The sequence below is a fragment of the Hyperolius riggenbachi genome, chromosome 2, assembly GCF_040937935.1.
Source record: "Hyperolius riggenbachi isolate aHypRig1 chromosome 2, aHypRig1.pri, whole genome shotgun sequence".
Classification (NCBI taxonomy): domain Eukaryota; kingdom Metazoa; phylum Chordata; class Amphibia; order Anura; family Hyperoliidae; genus Hyperolius; species Hyperolius riggenbachi.
In genome coordinates, this window is record NC_090647.1 from 296789653 (window position 1) to 296808920 (window position 19268).

Below are 19268 nucleotides of genomic sequence, written 5' to 3' on the forward strand. Positions count from 1 at the left end.
CGTTAGCAACGTCTGAATTTCACGAAATGTCTCATGCAGGTAGAAGACATATTGTTAGACTTGGATTCCAAAGATGGGGTCCCTACATCTCTGCAAACCAGAGTTACAGGGCTCCAAAATTGGTAAAATCCCCCATAGACTTTCATTGCCTCCCTATTTCACTTTCCAAAATCTCACATCTTTTCAAAGGGCAATGGCTCAGCCGTACCAAATTTTCTATCATTGTAGGGACCCTTAGGGGGATCATGACTGGTGAGTTTTGCCACTGCTGAGCCATTGCCCTTTGAAATGGTGTGAGATTTTGGAACGGTAAATAGTAGGCCCAATGAAAGCCTATGGGGGATTTTACCAATTTTGGAGCCCTGTAACTCTGGTTTGCAGAGATGTAGGGACCCCATCTTTGGAATCCAAGTCTAACAATATGTCTTCTACCTGCATGAGACATTTCGTGAAATTCAGACTTTGCTAACGGCCATGGCTGAGATTTATGTACGTCACCATCACTACCATTGAAATAGCCCAAATAAACAGGTTTTTGTGACCCTAGGCTATGACCTCTTTGGCCTAAGGGCCCGAAACTCACCAGTCATGTTCCCCCTAAGGGTCCCTACAATGCTAGAAAATTTGGTACTGCTGAGCCATTGCCCTTTGAAAAGATGTGAGATTTTGGAAAGTGAAATAGGGAGGCAATGAAAGTCTATGGGGGATTTTACCAATTTTGGACCCCTGTAACTCTAGTTTGCAGAGATGTAGGGACCCCATCTTTGGAATCCAAGTTTAACAATATGTCTTCTACCTGCATGAGACATTTCGTGAAATTCAGACGTTGCTAACGGCCATAGCTGAGATTTATGTACGTCACCATCACTACCATTGAAATAGCCCAAATAAACAGGTTTTTGTGACCCTAGGCTATGACCTCTTTGGCCTAGGGGCCCGAAACTCACCAGTCATGTTCCCCCTAAGGGTCCCTACAATGCTAGAAAATTTGCCACTGCTGATCATTTGCCCTTTGAAAAGAGGTGAGATTTTGGAACTGTAAATAGGAGGCCCAATGAAAGCCTATGGGGGATTTTACCAATTTTGGAGCCCTGTAACTCTGGTTTGCAGAGATGTAGGGACCCCATCTTTGGAATCCAAGTCTAACAATATGTCTTCTACCTGCATGAGACATTTCGTGAAATTCAGACGTTGCTAACGGCCATAGCTGAGATTTATGTACGTCACCATCACTACCATTGAAATAGCCCAAATAAACAGGTTTTTGTGACCCTAGGCTATGACCTCTTTGGCCTAGGGGCCCGAAACTCACCAGTCATGTTCCCCCTAAGGGTCCCTACAATGCTAGAAAATTTGCCACTGCTGATCATCATTTGCCCTTTGAAAAGATGTGAGATTTTGGAACTGTAAATAGGAGGCCCAATGAAAGTCTATGGGGGATTTTACCAATTTTGGAGCCCTGTAACTCTGGTTTGCAGAGATGTAGGGACCCCATCTTTGGAATCCAAGTCTAACAATATGTCTTCTACCTGCATGAGACATTTCGTGAAATTCAGACGTTGCTAACGGCCATGGCTGAGATTTATGTACGTCACCATCACTACCATTGAAATAGCCCAAATAAACAGGTTTTTGTGACCCTAGGCTATGATCTCTTCGGCCTAGGGGCCCGAAACTCACCAGTCATGTTCCCCCTAAGGGTCCCTACAATGCTAGAAAATTTGCCACTGCTGATCATTTGCCCTTTGAAAAGATGTGAGATTTTGGAACTGTAAATAGGAGGCCCAATGAAAGCCTATGGGGGATTTTACCAATTTTGGAGCCCTGTAACTCTGGTTTGCAGAGATGTAGACCCCATCTTTGGAATCCAAGTCTAACAATATGTCTTCTACCTGCATGAGACATTTCGTGAAATTCAGACGTTGCTAACGGCCATGGCTGAGATTTATGTACGTCACCATCACTACCATTGAAATAGCCCAAATAAACAGGTTTTTGTGACCCTAGGCTATGACCTCTTCGGCCTAGGGACCCGAAACTCACCAGTCATGTTCCCCCTAAGGGTCCCTACAATGCTAGAAAATTTGCCACTGCTGATCATTTGCCCTTTGAAAAGATGTGAGATTTTGGAACTGTAAATAGGAGGCCCAATGAAAGCCTATGGGGGATTTTACCAATTTTGGAGCCCTGTAACTCTGGTTTGCAGAGATGTAGGGACCCCATCTTTGGAATCCAAGTCTAACAATATGTCTTCTACCTGCATGAGACATTTCGTGAAATTCAGACGTTGCTAACGGCCATGGCTGAGATTTATGTACGTCACCATCACTACCATTGCAATAGCCCAAATAAACAGGTTTTTGTGACCCTAGGCTATGACCTCTTCGGCCTAGGACTGCATTGAACGCGACCCACGCATTGTGCGCATTCTGGACAACACCAATTACTGGGTTTATACCCTTCTGGATCCACGGTACAAACACAATGTTCCAAAACTGCTTGAAGAAAGAGTCCGACAGGTCAAAATGGAAGAATACCAGCAGGCCCTTGTGGAGACTTTAAAGAGGAGATTGACATCCTCCCCCTCCTCTAGCCAGTTGTACGCCGACAGACTGACTTCCGCAAACCCAGGACGACCAGGAGGGCAGCAAACAACACAAGCCGCAGCTAGTGCCCAAAAGGGAATGGTATCGGCAGTGTCCTTGGAGTGGGAAAATTTTCTGACACCCATGCAGCAGCACACAGAACAGCAAGCGTGCAGATCCACCTCCAACACCGATCGCCTGGAGAAGATGGTCAAGGACTACATGTCAGATGGCATAGCTGTGTTGAACAATCCATCTGCACCCTTCAACTATTGGGTATCGAAGCTAGACACCTGGCACAAACTGGCAATGTACGCAATAGAGGTGCTGGCTTGCCCGGCAGCCAGCGTTATGTCGGAACGCTGTTTCAGTGCTGCCGGAGGCATCGTCACAGATCGGCGTATCCGCCTCTCCACAGAAAATGCAGACCGTCTGACTCAAATTAAAATGAATCAATCCTGGATTGGAAACGACTACGCAACACTCCCGGACCCCAACCAAGTAACATGAACAATGAACATCTGTGATGGGTTAGCGTTTCCGGTCCCTGTTTATTGAACCTCTCATCTGTATTACATTTATGACTGCATGGCGACAAAACGCAAATTGCTATCCGCACGCTTCTTGTCCTCATGCAAGGCCTGGGTTGTTGTGTCTCAAAGCGTGGCCTTCTCCTCCTGCGCCACCCTCCTCCTGTTCCATCACGTGTGCTGCTGCTGGGTTAGCGTTCCCTTTTCCTGGAACCTCTTATATGTATTACATTTATGACTGCATGCCGACAAAAAGCATGTTACCTGTGCAAAGAAAACAGACATTTCCCGCATTTAAAAGACAGTTTTCCCTTTGAAACTTTAAAATCGATTTTCTCAAAAACTATAAGCTCTTTTTGCTAATTTTTTTTCCTCTTGTACCCACTCCCAAGGTGCACATACCCTGCAAATTTGGGGTATGTAGCATGTAAGGAAGCTTTACAAAGCACGAAAGTTCGGGTCCCCATTGACTTCCATTATGTTCGGAGTTCGGGTCGAACACCCGAACATCGCGGCCATGTTCGGCCTGTTCGGCCCGAACCCGAACATCTAGGTGTTCGCCCAACACTACTGCCTCCCCACTCCAGCAGAGCACGATAAGTACTCCATCTCACATGGACACATGCCTTTGTGTATTTGTATGTGATTCACTTTGTTGTACACCTGCTGCTTTTATTAAAACTACAGTGCCAAACACCATGCTTTTTCTTTTTGAGAAATTAATAGATGAAAAGCATTAAATAAATAAAATGAATCACAGCAATCACAAAATACAAATGAACCCATGAATAAATAAATAGCAGCAACAGTGTCAAAGTGCTAATGCATTAATTAATCAAGTGCACCACTAAGAAAAAAATTGCGTTCGAATTAGTATTGCATAGAGGTTTTCATTCAGATATGCATGTTTACTTCAACAGAGTGGTAAAAATCTTACATCCTTTGGGTTTACTGCTGCCACCTAGTGGCCATAAATCAGAATACCTGTATAAAAAAGTCACAGTAAAATAAATACAAGAGTTATCTAAAAAAATTTTTTAATTAAAATCATTACTCAGTCTATGTGGTCTCATAGTTCTCAACGTGTAAATCCATTTAGTTTCAAGAGCTCACGGTCTCACGGTCCCTAGTTATTCTTTATACTTAGGTCCTTGCTATGCACACTCTTAAAATGATTTGGAATGGAGTGGTCTACTTTTCCCTTGCTAATATTGTGGAAATGTTCATAGAGGCGTCTTATAAATTCATGTTACGTTTTCCCAACATATTGTAGTCCACATGGACATTCTAGCAAGTACCGGTAGATAGCGTAAATGCTATTAAATCATTTTTTTTTATTTAGAAGTGTTGGCCTGTAGTTTTACTATTAAATTGATCATACTTGCTAGGTATCATGGTATATGCTCTGCAAGCGAAACAACTTTTACAACTGAAAAACCCAGTCATGTCTAAAAGCGTACGCCTTGGTTTTAGTGGTGGAGTATTCATATTGTTAGGATGTTTTGAAGGCTCAGTGCCTTCCTAAATACAACCTGTGGTATTGGTGAAATGTAATCTTTAAGGTCGGGGTCTAATAGTAGGAGGTGCCAGTGTTTAGATATTTGTTTTTTAATTTCTTTATGTTGGATATTAAAATTGGTAATAAATAGTAGCTTATAATTATTCTTTGGGTTCTCTGATACAATCATATTATTTTTTTCATGAATAATATTCTGCCGATCGTTCCTTGCAATAATGTTCCTTATCTTAATCAAAGTGTGTACGCAATAGCCTTTTTCCACAAATCTGTTGATTAAAATGTCTGTTTGCAAAAAAAAATCAATCTGAATTGTTAGTGCACCAATGGTATATTATGATGTGCCGAGATCCACTCTGGAGCAATGAGCGTCTGCAGTCAAGTTTATCATGATCCGCACCATCAAAAAAGTTTTTATTTATAGCTCAATTCATATAAAAAACATGATTAAAAAGTATGGGTACACATACAGATACCATTAAAAAGTATGGGTACACATACAGATGACGCACAAGCGTTTCGGACCATCACAGTCCTTTCTCAAATCATAATGAACCCACATTGGGTTCATTATGATTTGAGAAGGGACTGTGATGGTCCGAAACGCCTGTGTGTCATCTGTATGTGTACCCATACTTTTTAATGGTATCTGTATGTGTACCCATACTTTTTAATCGTGTTTTTTATATGGATTGAGCTATAAATAAAACTTTTTTCATGGTGCGGATCGTGATAAACTTGTTTGCAGAATAAAATCATCATAATTAGTGCAGTTTCTAAAAATAAGTAAAAACTGTCCGGATAGAATTGATCTGAGCCAAGGAGGGCGGTGACAGCTATCCATAGAGATACCGGTAGTTGTTTCTGGTCGATCTGCTTAAAGAATGTCTTAGTATTGTGTTTATTCTGCTGGTTTGAGATTGCCAAATCAAGAAAGTTTACTACCTCCTTTCTTAATTAGCAGTTAAAAACTAAATTATCTCAATTATCATTTATAATACCTATAAATTCATTTAAAGCCACCTTACCCCCCTTCAAATAAAAAATGCATCGTCTATGAAAAGTTTCCAAACAACCAGATTAGTACGATTCTTCTGATTGATAAATCCCATTTAGCCATAAAAATGTTAGCCAGACTGAGAGCTTAACCTTTTGGGGACCACGGACGTTGAATCAACATCCAGCAGGTGGTGCTACCGTTCTGACCGGACGTTGATTCAACACCCGCGCTAAACCACCGCTCCCGACGTGATCGTGCGCACCGTAGAGGGGAGATTAAGCTGTCATATGACAGCTGGCATCTCCCCCGAGTGATCAGCAGCCATCGCGTATGGCTGCTGATCACGTGATCACTACGATCGCCGTCGGATCATAGTGATCCCTTTGACAGCTGCGGCGATAGGGGGGAAAAGAAGAGGATCCACTCACCTCCGTGCCGTTCCAGCGACGATCGGCGCCCCCCTCTGCTCTGGCCGGCATCTCTGCTCCTTCTGACGTCAGCGCCGGGTCCCGGCTTGATGACGTCATCAAGCCCGCGATCCGGACCTGAGCATCATTTGGAGAGGAGATGCCGGCAGGAGAAGAGGTGGCTACTGCAGCTCATCGCTGGAGCCTGGAAGGTGAGTGATGGCTGCCAGCTACAGGGGGGACACCTGCCTCCATGGGGGACGCCATGCCCAGCCAGCCACAGATGGGATTCGGCCGCCTGACCCCCCCCAAATGCGCCCCCCTCCATGCAAATTGCCCTGGTCCTTAAGGGGGGTTAGGCGGCCGGTCCTGAAGTGGTTATCTGTTGATATGATTTGCCCTTAAACCAGAGGTAGTTATGACTCATAGCAAATGTAAGCGCCTCTACAAGAAATAGTATTTTGTCATTTAAAATGTGGCTACCTCTTAAAATGTGTTCAATAACTAAAATCTCAGCATCCTGATTAATAACTGTACAGAGGGATGACACGTCAGCTGTAACTAAAATGTATGGATTGCTAAAATTAAGATCATCTAAAATCTGGATCAGATGCTTAGTCTTCAAGAAATTGAAGAGGGAACTTGCATAAGGAAATATCTGTAAAGTGTCCAAGTTTTGAGGTAACTGAAATTAATTTTTGCAGACAATAAAGGACTGGTGTGCAGATATGGATGGTACTAGATACTTAGCCTCCTAAGATATCAGCAAGCCTTTTTGTTGTAGTGGAGGGTTGAGATAATACTGCCATGGGGGACATTTACAACAGTAGTATGACAGAAAGGATGCACTTACACCTCTTTATTCTAAATGGTGATATAACCTTCTTAAAGAGAAACTGTGACCAAGAATTGAATCCCAATCAGTAGCTGATACCCCCTTTTACATGAGAAATCTATAGCTTTACACAAACTGATCATCAGGGGGCTTGGTATGGCTGATATTTTAGTGAATCCCCTCCCACAAGAAACTGTGAGGACCATGATCCTAGCAGTTTCCCGTCTGTGAACCTCATTGCATTGTGGGAAATAACAGCTGTTTTACTGTTTACAGCTATTTCCAATTGCCAAAAAAGCAAGCAGCATCTCCTTTCACTGACTTCACCTGCCAGCAGTAAAAATGTCACCATGTGATAAATGTCAGAATGTAAATCAGGGAGAGGAAAACTTTTACAATGGGCAAACACTGACTAAATCATTTATACATAATTATTGTAAAAATGAAGTACTTTTTTATTACATTATGTTCACTGGAGTTCCTCTTCAAAATGGAGCTATAGCTGAAATTTTACGAAGGATAGGGACCTCAACGCACAGTCAATATCTGAAACCATTAGTGCTCTGAACCTCATGATGATTATTGCGCCAAAACTCTTATTTCAGTGTTTGCCACACTCACTACATTCAATTTTGGCAGTGATCTATGATGGATTACAATGGAAAGGAATTTATAAGCATACTCAAGATTCCCACTTTATTGTCATTTGTCGCAATGACGTGAAGGTGGGAGTATTGAAAGTGACCTGGGTGCAGATGGGAGCATTTGGTAGCTTTTTTTCTTTATAGTAACTGGGTACTAGAAAACCAAATTGGTCAGGCATAGCTTTCAAGCTATGGCTCGATTCCTGGTTGTGAGACTATGGGCTTGATGCATTAAACTGTGGTAATATTGTTGGTACAGGAAGTCCCCGACTTACGAACGCCCGATTTACGAACGACCGCCTATACGAACAGCATGGATTCTGTGTTTCCATGGGAACAATTCAAAAACATTTTTTTCAAATTGGACTTGTAGTTTTTGAGAAAATCGATTTTAAAAAATTCAAAGAAAAAATGGCTTTTAAACTTGTATAAGCAGGTACCTGAGGCAGAGGTGACACAGAGGGGGACACTGCTGGCACAGGGGGTCACAGAAGAGGTACAGGGGACAGAGATGGCACAGTGTTCCGACTTAAGAACAGATTCAGGTTAAGAATGAACCTACAGTCCTTATCACGTTCGTTAACTGGGGACTACCTGTACTCACATTGATTTATACAGAGAGGATAGTATACTAGCATCTTGTGATATTTCCCATTTTACCCCCTTTTCCCTGAAAATAAGCCCTAGTTAGAATTATAAGCATGCTTGAAATATAAGCCCTACCCCAAAAATAAGCCCTAGCGGAAGTTACAGGAGGAAGAGGCGACCAGCAAGCGGGGACACAGCTGTGCAATCATGGGCGTAACTACAAATCACTGGGCCCCCCTGCAAAACTTTGGATGGGGCACCCCTACCCCCCCCCCCCCCCCCCCCCCCCCCCCACACACACACACACACACACACGCACACACACACACACTTTCCCTCACTTTCTGCTCAGGTAAACTGAGAATTAATATTATTCAATTGGCTTGTGCACACTTGAATGTGTTCTCCTCATGCAGATAAAAACAGACAGCAGTGAAGCACTGCACGCATCTTCTCTATCATTTATTTTAGCTTCTGTGATAAAATGTGCACGTTTTCACACAGACAAACATGGCGAGCAGAAAATGCATACAGAAAACCAAACAGCCTTAGCTTATTACACTCACTCTGTTCAACTCTGATGGAGCAGAACTGGCTCTGCAGACTTACAGTACAGCGCACTTGGGGAGGTGTAGAGAGGTTTGGGGCTGGGTGCTGTACACAAGAGTCTGCTGCACATGGAATATGGACTGTCTACAAATCTTTGCCTACAAAACTTTGTATAATTCATTATCAGTGGCTGAGCAAATGCAGTAATTAGAACAATTGTGCAGAGAGCAGAAAGCTTTTTCTCTCAGTGCCCTTAGTTGTCAGTCTCTCAGGACAGGGAAAATAAACTTCTCCCCCCCCCCCCCCCATGGGGCCCTCTGAGGCTTCTGGGCCCCCCTGCGGCTGCATCCCTTGCAGGGTCTATTGTTACACCCCTGTGTGCAATGCTAACTGGGCACCGGTCCTGTCATCCCAGCACATAGCAAAGGTGCAGGGCAGGTGCCTGATCAGTACAGTAGCATACCTTCAAATCCAGGAACAGCACAATATAAAGGAACAGGAAAGGTTCTACTGAGAGACACCTGATAGAAATATAAGACATCCCCTGAAAATAAGCCCTAGCACATCTTTTGGAGCAGAAATTAATATAAGGCACTGTCTTATTTTGGGGTAAATAATAGTATGCATCCCAGAATTGTATTTTCTTTAGCTGCTGCTGCTGTTTGATATTGACTACAGTTGCTTAATTTGTTAGCAACCAGTATTCCCAAGTTCTTAAAGTCTGATGTTCCCAGCTGTATGCCATTTATCTTATACTAGTTGACCTAAGCCTGTTTAAAAATGGGCTCTAGGTCTCTTCACGCCGCCGCCACCGGTCAGACACGCGCGCCCGCCTTGCACGCATTCCCCTGCCGCGCTTGCACAGCCGCCCCCCCCGCCACCTGCGCACACACCCGTCCGCCCTGCTCCCTGGCCCATCATCCTGTCCAACGGCAGTCTGTACTCCGCACATGCGCAGTACAAAAAGCCCACGAACACACAGCCAGGGACAGGAAGGATGACGCAGGGACAGTTAGGTTTTATTATAGAGGATAGTTCTCTACCATTGGCACATCCAAGGTGCATGACCTCACATTTATCTACACTCAATAGTACTTGCCCTCTTTTTCCCCTATGGCCATGCTGTTTTGAAAGAAGATACAGAAAAAAAGACATTTGGGCCCTTATTTATTTCACTATGGCTAGGTTCACAGTGGTCAGTTGCATAACTCACGTGTTATAATGACTGTGAACTGCAATGGAGAATGGCCATAGACTTAAATACAAAGCCTGCATGCAATGAGTTAGAATAATGCAATCAGTTACTGTGAACAGGCCCACAGAATTGTATGGGCAGTGAGTTGGCATGCAGAATTATTCTACAACGCAACTGACCACTATGAACAGGGCCTTAGGCTGGATTCACAGTGGTCAGATGCATAATGCATGTGTTAAAATGTGTGTGAACTGCAAATGAGACTGAACATAGACTATCATGCAAAGCCTGCATGCAGCAAGTTAGAATAACGGGTTCCATTACTGTGAACAGCCCCATAGAATTGTATGGGCAGTAAGGTGACATGCAGAATTTTTCTGCAACGCAACTGAGCACTGTGAGTTTTCTCATAGGAGAGAGTTTTTTCATCTTTTGTAATTAAATAACTTTTCATCACTCTGCATTTGTACCAAAAAGTAGGTGAAAAAGAACTATCAGAATGATTTGGAGTATTTTCTTTCCCTACCGGTTTATTATTTTATTGATAAGGTATGAACATATCACCTAGGACAGTGCTGTCCAACTGGCGGCCCACGGGCCGCTTCCGACCCGCCAGGCCTCCTGTTGCGGCCCGCTCCTCTCCCCCGGATGCAGGCATGGCGTGCGCTATGGGCACCATGCCTGCTCCCTCTTGTGTGGCCTCTCCTGTGTCCCCGCTGCCTCACAGCTCACTAGCTCACTAGCTCAGACCTCACAGATCGCGGCGACTGAGGCTAACAGAGTGCGCATATTACCCGCACGGAGTACGTCACATGCGGAAGTAAAATCAGTCACTTCCGCATGTGACGTTCTGCCGCGCGGGTGTTATGCGCGCGCTCTGCTTGTTTCAGTCGCCGCGATCTGTGAGGTCTGAGCTAGTGAGCTGTGAGGCAGCGGCAGCGGGGCACAGGAGAGAGGTAACGGGCGAGGCAATGGGGGAACACCTGTCACTCTCACTGGGGGGCACCTGTCACTCTCACTGGGGGGCACCTGTCACTCTCACTGGGGGGCACCTGTCACTCTCACTGGGGGAACACCTGTCACTCTCACTGGGGGGCACCTGTCACTCTCACTGGGGAGCACCTGTCACTCTCACTGGGGGGCACCTGTCACTCTCACTGGGGGAACACCTGTCACTCTCACTGGGGGGCACCTGTCACTCTCACTGGGGAGCACCTGTCACTCTCACTGGGGGGCACCTGTCACTCTCACTGGGGGGCACCTGTCACTCTCACTGGGGAGCACCTGTCACTCTCACTGGGGGGCACCTGTCACTCTCACTGGGGGAACACCTGTCACTCTCACTGGGGGGCACCTGTCACTCTCACTGGGGAGCACCTGTCACTCTCACTGGGGGGCACCTGTCACTCTCACTGGGGGGCACCTGTCACTCTCACTGGGGGAACACCTGTCACTCTCACTGGGGGGCACCTGTCACTCTCACTGGGGAGCACCTGTCACTCTCACTGGGGGGCACCTGTCACTCTCACTGGGGGGCACCTGCCACTCTCACTGGGGGGCACCTGTCACTCTCACTGGGGGAACACCTGTCACTCTCACTGGGGGGCACCTGTCACTCTCACTGGGAGGCACCTGTCACTCTCTAACTTGGGGGGCACCTGTCACTCTCACTGGGGGGCACCTGTCACTCTCACTGGGGGAACACCTGTCACTCTCACTGGGGGGCACCTGTCACTCTCACTGGGGAGCACCTGTCACTCTCACTGGGGGGCACCTGTCACTCTCACTGGGGGGCACCTGTCACTCTCACTGGGGGAACACCTGTCACTCTCACTGGGGGGCACCTGTCACTCTCACTGGGGAGCACCTGTCACTCTCACTGGGGGGCACCTGTCACTCTCACTGGGGGGCACCTGCCACTCTCACTGGGGGGCACCTGTCACTCTCACTGGGGGAACACCTGTCACTCTCACTGGGGGGCACCTGTCACTCTCACTGGGAGGCACCTGTCACTCTCTAACTTGGGGGGCACCTGTCACTCTCTAACTGGGGGGCACCTGTCACTCTCTAACTGGGGGGCACCTGTCACTCTCACTGGGGGGCACCTGTCACTCTCACTGGGGGGCACCTGTCACTCTCACTGGGGGGCACCTGTCACTCTCACTGGGGGAACACCTGTCACTCTCACTGGGGGGCACCTGTTACTCTCTAACTTGGGGGGCACCTGTCACTCTCTAACTGGGGGGCACCTGTCACTCTCTAACTGGGGGGCACCTGTCACTCTCTAACTGGGGGGCACCTGTCACTATCTAACTGGGGGGCACCTGTCACTATCTAACTGGGGGGACACCTGTCACTAACTGGGGGGACACCTGTCACTATCTAACTGGGGGGACACCTGTCACTTACTGGGGGGGCACCTGTCACTATCTTCTGCCTATTTATGTGAAATGCTCTCTATTTATGTGCCTCATGACTGCTGAATTTGTCGTGTTGGGGGCCTCATGATTGCTGAATTTGTCTTGTTGGGGGCCTCATGATTTGTTGGGGGCATCACGATTGCTGAATTAGTCTTGTTGGGGGCCTCAAGATTGCTGATTTTGTCTTGTTGGGGGCCTCAAGATTGCTGATTTTGTCTTGTTGGGGGCCTCAAGATTGCTGAATTTGTCTTGTTGGGGGCCTCATGATTGCTGAATTTGTCTTGATGGGGGTCACATGATTGCGAACTGCGAGACTATGGAAAAGCTGAATCGTCATCATGAAACAATAGCGTTAAACCTACTTTTTTAGCTTTTTAAAACGGAAAATAAAACTGGGAGGTTCTAAAAAAACCCACATTTTTCAGGAGTAGGATGGATGAAATTGTTTATCTTCACAGTTTATTTTCAACTTGGATTTTCCATAATGTTCATGTATGAGTTAAAACCTTTGTATGTAGTTTAAATTGCTGTTGCCACTTTGCGATAGATAAGTGACTTTTGGGTTGCAGTTTGGACACTCGGCCTCCAAAAGGTTCACCACCACTGTCCTACTTTAATGCTAAATTCATGTAAATTTGTCTCCACCTGTGGCCACACCCGCATTCTGGTCCATGGCCACACCCATTTTTCGGCTTTCGACGGAACCCTTGTGTTTTTTGGCGCGCTGCGCGCGCCACACATCTTCACCAACATCTTAAATTGCATTTTGTGGAAAGTGCTGCCAATCTAATTGTCCCTTAATTGCATTTTTTCCTGGGGGGGGGGGGGTCTGCGACTCTAGCAAGAACCTTCGGCCCTCCACCATGGGGTCTGAAAAAAAAATGGCCCTCCATGCCCATGAAGTTGGACAGCACTGACCTAGGACAAAACATGGGAGAAGAAGTGAATTGAATAAGGGCCTCCATCTGCAACAAGATGCATGCTGAGAGATGAAACCCACAGATATGTGTGTTCAGCAGGAGAAGGAATCTGAGGACATCTTTGGTTGGATCAGGTCTGGGGAGGGGACAGGCTATCAGGCAGCGTGTTTTAAGCATAGTGTGCAAGAAAACTTTTCTGTGTTATAGTGGTTAGAACTCTATCTCAGGGGAGCGGATGGCCCATCCCACACTGGGGTAATTGATACAGGTGAAAGATTTTACCACTTGTGAATCCAGAAATGTAGCTTATTTTAGCAAGTGTGCTTGTGGTATGGGTTTTGTTGATCAAACCTTCTGGATCATACGCACACACTAAGCATGGGATCTCAGTCTACAGATACTAACCTAAATGGAGGGAGCATATATGACTCCCCCAGTGTAAATGATGACAGTTGAGAAAGGGTTGCCTAGGCCTGAAACATCTGTCTGATTATAGCTGAAGAGTCCAGGGTATTGTTTGCTAACTTAGTCTGAATATGAACATGTCAATGGATATGTATAGCAAACAAATATGAGCATTAAAGGGTGTTCCAACCATTTGTGATGTATTACTGATGCTTTCTCTGTTTTCCTTATTATTAATGCAGGACTTCAGAGAAGGTCAGAGAATCCAAATACTTACCCCACAAAAGGAGAAATACAGTGCATGCACCACAGGATTTTCCCAGATGCTGTTCCTTCAGCTGTATGATCCATTAATAAATTCACATCAAAGCCTAAGTGGGAATGTGGATCCAGTGTCCTATGCCAGCCAGGGCCACCCTTTTGCATCAGGGACAGAGTCTAGCCTGCACACACAGACCTCGTATGCTCAGCAGAATAACGATATGACTTTCCAAACAGATGTTTATGGAGGTTTATTTGAGGACAGTAATTATAATCCACAACAGCAACTGCAGAGGAACGATCAGCTCTCACTTCAGGACATGGACAGTGCGACCTGGAGAGAGTCGGGAAGTAATGATGGCAATTTTAATTTATTACTTGAGCACGAGCCAAACACGGGTCTGGCTATGATGTCACCGCTTGCATTGATATCAAGTGTTGTGGTTGATGATGGCAATAATGATGAACATACAGAAGAAGCTCAACCAGCTTTACTAACACACTTGAGTTTTGATGATTTTCCAAATGGTTCAGTGGAAGATAATGCCTTGGAAGATCATTTTCAAGTTCAAGAAAGTAGCCAGTATAGACTACAGAATCCAATCGAGTGTCCACAAAACTCTGTTACAGCTGGAGATTTATACTGTGAACAACCATATAGGTTGCAAAATTCTCCTAATAATTTACTTGTGCCATAGCATACCTCCTTATAATGCAATTAAATAAGAGGATGACATTAGTACAAATTGCATATCAGAATGATCAGTAGATATATATAAATAAAAATAATTTGTAAATGTTGACTTTTTCCTATTACAAATGTTTCTATTGACCTACTAATGTAAATACATATTGTGGTGATTAATAGGCTGTCCTGGGAAAAAGTTGTCATTTAAGCTGATCGCCACTCTTATTATTCTGGCAATCTGACAATGGCATATTAACTGAAATTACACATTTTTTTTCTAACAAACAGGTTGCTTGTCCTTTCATGAAAAACTCTCTACAGGAATGCTTACCATGTTTTAACTTTGACTTCAACCATCAGTATTAATTAGCAAAAATAAAAAGTTATAAAAAGCCCTCACTTGGAAAGAAAATACAACTATTAGGACCAGGTGATCACCAAACATCCACCAGTAATTACAGGCACCATCTGCCAGAGACAGCTCTCCCCTCCCCACAATTTAATGGTGTTTTAGCACAGCTCTCCCCCCCCCCCCCCCCCCATCCCCCCCCATGCCCCCTTTTGCCTGCAGGACTTGGCAGCAAAGCAATTTTACTTTTTTAAAATATTCCCCCCACAGCATAAACTTTATCCCTAGGTGGCCAATTGCATCGTGTGCACAGCGGAAGGGATGCAGCATCACTTATCCAGTGGATGCAGGTTCCCTCTCTGCAGCATACACACTCTTGCAAGACGCGTCCGCCTCTTCTCCTCCAGGCGGCTGCACGGCACTTCCTCCTTCCTCGCAGTATGTGACGAAACATGCCTGCGTCAGGTAAGAGCGCCGCTATGGCCACCCAGGAAGCTATAAATAGCAGTACTGCAATCCATATTGTGCAGAGCTGATGGGGGACACTTGGAGGACCCCCACAGACTCTGGGACCCAGGAGCAATTGCCCCCCCTTCCCCATATGGTAGCACCAGTCCTGACCACCAGTGCCATCCAGACCCCAGTACATGTGATCTTGTAATCTTATTGCACCATACTTTTTGTTAAGGTACATCCATCTTTAGAGTACTATGGAGGCTGCCACCTTGACTACCCTCTAAAAATGCTAATTCCCCTCCTGTAATTCTGGTCATCTGGCTGTAATGCTTCCTGAAACACTTATTTACAGATCACTAAAATGTCTTTGGATTTCTGACTTATATCCTTTCAAGTTAGAACCAGAACCACTTGGATTGTTTTCAATACAGCAAGCTTTATAACCAGATGATGCCCTGTTCACAGTGGTCAGTTGTGTTGCAGAACAATTCTGCATGTTAGCTTACTGCCCATATAATTCTATGGGCCTGTTCACAGTAACGGATCGCGTTATTCTAGCTTGCTGCATGCAGGCTTTGTATTAAACTCTATGTAGTTGCATTGTAGGCTCCATTGCAGTTCACAGTCATTATAACGCGTGAGTTCTGCAACTGATCACTGTGAACCTAGCCTGATAGTTATGATAGCCAAGAAGTAAGCATTTTCAAGCCCTGTTCACACTGCATCAGTTGTGTTGTACAATGATCCTGCAAGTTAACTCTTGTAACTGATTGCGGTATTCTAACTCGCTGCATGCAGGCTTTGTATCAACATCTATGTCCAGTCTCCAGTGCAGTTCACACTCATTATAACACTGTGCAACGCGCACAGTGTGAACATGGCCTTAGAGAGATTATATGGCGCAACAAGGGCTTTCCAATAACTTTTTGGATGATAGCTATTGAAAGCAATTATTTTAAAAGAAAGAGTTTGAACACATTGCTGTGATTAAGATGGTTTCCCTATTTGATTTTATTCTTCTTGAAGTGTAACTTACCAAATTTGAACTAATTGAACCTGCCATTTTGAGCAATTTACATAAATCCTGTGTAATGTAAAGGTTTTGTACCTCAAAAACCTGGTATTCTGTATTGTTTATAAAGATACACTGATATTGAGTGTTCTATAGAGATTCTCTGAGGCCCTGTTCACAATGATCAGTTGCATTGCAGTATAATTCTGCATGTCAACTCACTGCCCATACAATTCTATGGGCCTGTTCACAGTAACGGATCGCATTATTCTAACTTGCTGCGTGCAGGCTTTGTATTGCAGTTCAGTCCAGTCTCCATTGCAGTTCACAGTCATTATAACGCGCGAGTTATGCAACTGACCATGTGAACCTAGTCTTTAGGCTAAGTTCACAGTGCTCAGTTGCGTTGCAGAAAAATTCAGTTGCGTTGCAGAAAAATTCTGCATGTCAACTTACTGCCCACACAATTCTATGAGGCTGTTCACAGGATGGATTGCGTTATTCTAACTTGCTGCATGCAGGCTTTGCAATAAAGTCTATGGCCACTCCCCACTGCAGTTCACACACATATTAACACCTGCGTTATGCAACTGACCACTGTGAATTCAGCCTAAGGGCTGATTCACACTTCAAGAGCTTTTTAAGCACTAGAGATTTTAATAGCTCTTGCTAATGCAATGCTATCGGGGATTTTTACGAAATCCCATTGCTTCAGTGTGAACACACACATAGGATAACATTAGCAAGCGCTTTTAAAATCTAAAAGTGCTTAGAAAAGCTCTTGTAGTGTGAACGAGGCCTAATTTAGGCTGGGTTCACAGTGGTCAGTTGCAGAACACACGTTATGATACGTTGTAATGACTGTGAACTGCAGTGGAGACTGTACAGACTTTAATTCAAAACCTACATGCAGCAAGTTAGAATAATGTGATCAGTTACAACGCAGTACTGTAAACAGGCCCATAGAATTGTATGGACAGTGAGTTGACATGCAGAATTATTCTGCAACGCAACTGACCGCTGTGAACAGGGCCTTAGCACTCTTGAAAGATTCACTGAGACTAGGTTCACAGTGGTCAGTTGCATAACTCATGTGTTATGATTACTGTGATCTGCAATGGAGACTGGCAATAGACTTTAATACAAAGCCTGCATGCAGCGAGTTAGAACAGGCCCATAGAATAGTTTGGGCAGTGAGTTAACATGAAGAATTTTTCTGCAACACAACTGACCACTGTGAACAGGGCCTTAGCACTCTTGAAAGATTCACTGAGACTAGGTTCACAGTGGTCAGTTGCATAACTCATGTGTTATGATTACTGTGATCTGCAATGGAGACTGGCAATAGACTTTAATACAAAGCCTGCATGCAGCGAGTTAGAACAGGCCCATAGAATAGTTTGGGCAGTGAGTTAACATGAAGAATTTTTCTGCAACACAACTGACCACTGTGAACAGGGCCTGCGACTTGGCACTCTTCAGATATTTACTAAAATTTAGTTCTAGGTTCACAGAGGTTACTTACATAACTCATGCATTATAATGACTGTGAACTGCAATTGAGACTGGACATAGACTTTAATACAGCAGGCAGCAAGTTAGAATAACACAATCAGTTACAATGCAGGACTGTGAACAGGCCCATAGAATTGTATGGACAGTGAGTTGGCATGCAGAATTATTCTGCAATGTAACTGAGCACTGTGAACTGGGCCTTAGGTTATTTTCACACTATACACATTGTGATGAGATTCATACAGTACATTGAAAGTTTGCTTCACTGCGACTGTAAACGGGTACATTGTCCAGTAAATGCACAGCATGCTGTGCATTATATTGGAGGAATCCCTGCACAGCCAATGCGCTGATGTGAACATATTGATTGCAACTGAATGCAATGGATGCAGCGTTGAAGGAGTTTTAAAGTGAACTCAAGGCAACAAAAAAGAGATACTAGCCTAAGAAGAGGTAAGTCTCTAGATCCTCCAGATGCTTTCCATGTCCTTCTCCAAACCTGCGCTTCTGCCTGGGACATTCTTGAATATCGTGTCTGCACTCCTCCTCATGCACAAGTGCAGCCGGGCTGCAGCAGCGAGAGCATGGCCTGCCATGTCCGCATATGCACAGTGCCACTTGTGAACGAGCGGCAATGGCTTATTGTGCAGGTGTGGCTGTAATTGTGCCCAAGAAGCACTGCCGTACTCTTGCATGAAGAGGAGCATCCCATGTAACACATCGGACAAGCTCTTGTCAGATATGTTCCAGAGGTTACTGCTTGGCAACAGTGGGGGTCTGGGGGATGTGTGAAGCCTCTGTAGTATCCAGGGGCTTCTCTGTTCATAGGTAAGTATGTTTTCTTTTGTTTCTTTTTATGTACACTGCCTCAAGTTCCCTTTAAAACTCTTCAGAGTTTGAAGTATGGCACTCTTCAGAGGTTCACTGAGGTATGGCACTCTTCAGAGGTTCACTGAGGTATTGCACTCTTCAGCGTTTCACTGAGGTATGGCACTCTTCAGAGGTTCACTGAGGTATGGCACTCTTCAGAGGTTCACTGAGGTATTGCACTCTTCAGCGTTTCACTGAGGTATGGCACTCTTCAGAGGTTCACTGAGGTATTGCACTCTTCAGCGTTTCACTGAGGTATGGCACTCTTCAGAGGTTCACTGAGGTATGGCACTCTTCAGAGGTTCACTGAGGTATTGCACTCTTCAGCGTTTCACTGAGGTATGGCACTCTTCAGAGGTTCACTGAGGTATGGCACTCTTCAGAGGTTCACTGAGGTATTGCACTCTTCAGCGTTTCACTGAGGTATGGCACTCTTCAGAGGTTCACTGAGGTATGGCACTGTTCAGAGGTTCACTGAGGTATGGCACTCTTCAGAGGTTCACTGAGGTATGGCACTCTTCAG

At 45.0% G+C, this 19268-nt stretch overlaps 1 protein-coding gene across 1 annotated transcript in view; it reads left to right on the forward strand.

Moving 5' to 3' along the window:
- The window catches only part of IL22RA1 (interleukin 22 receptor subunit alpha 1), a 57233-nt gene extending 42586 nt beyond the window's left edge, over positions 1-14647 (forward strand). Inside the window, exon 7 of the mRNA XM_068269002.1 lies at positions 13837-14647. Coding sequence (XP_068125103.1) covers positions 13837-14553 — 717 coding nt within the window. The 3' untranslated portion in view covers positions 14554-14647. The remainder of the gene's footprint in view (positions 1-13836) is intronic.
- The last annotated feature ends 4621 nt before the right edge of the window (positions 14648-19268 follow it).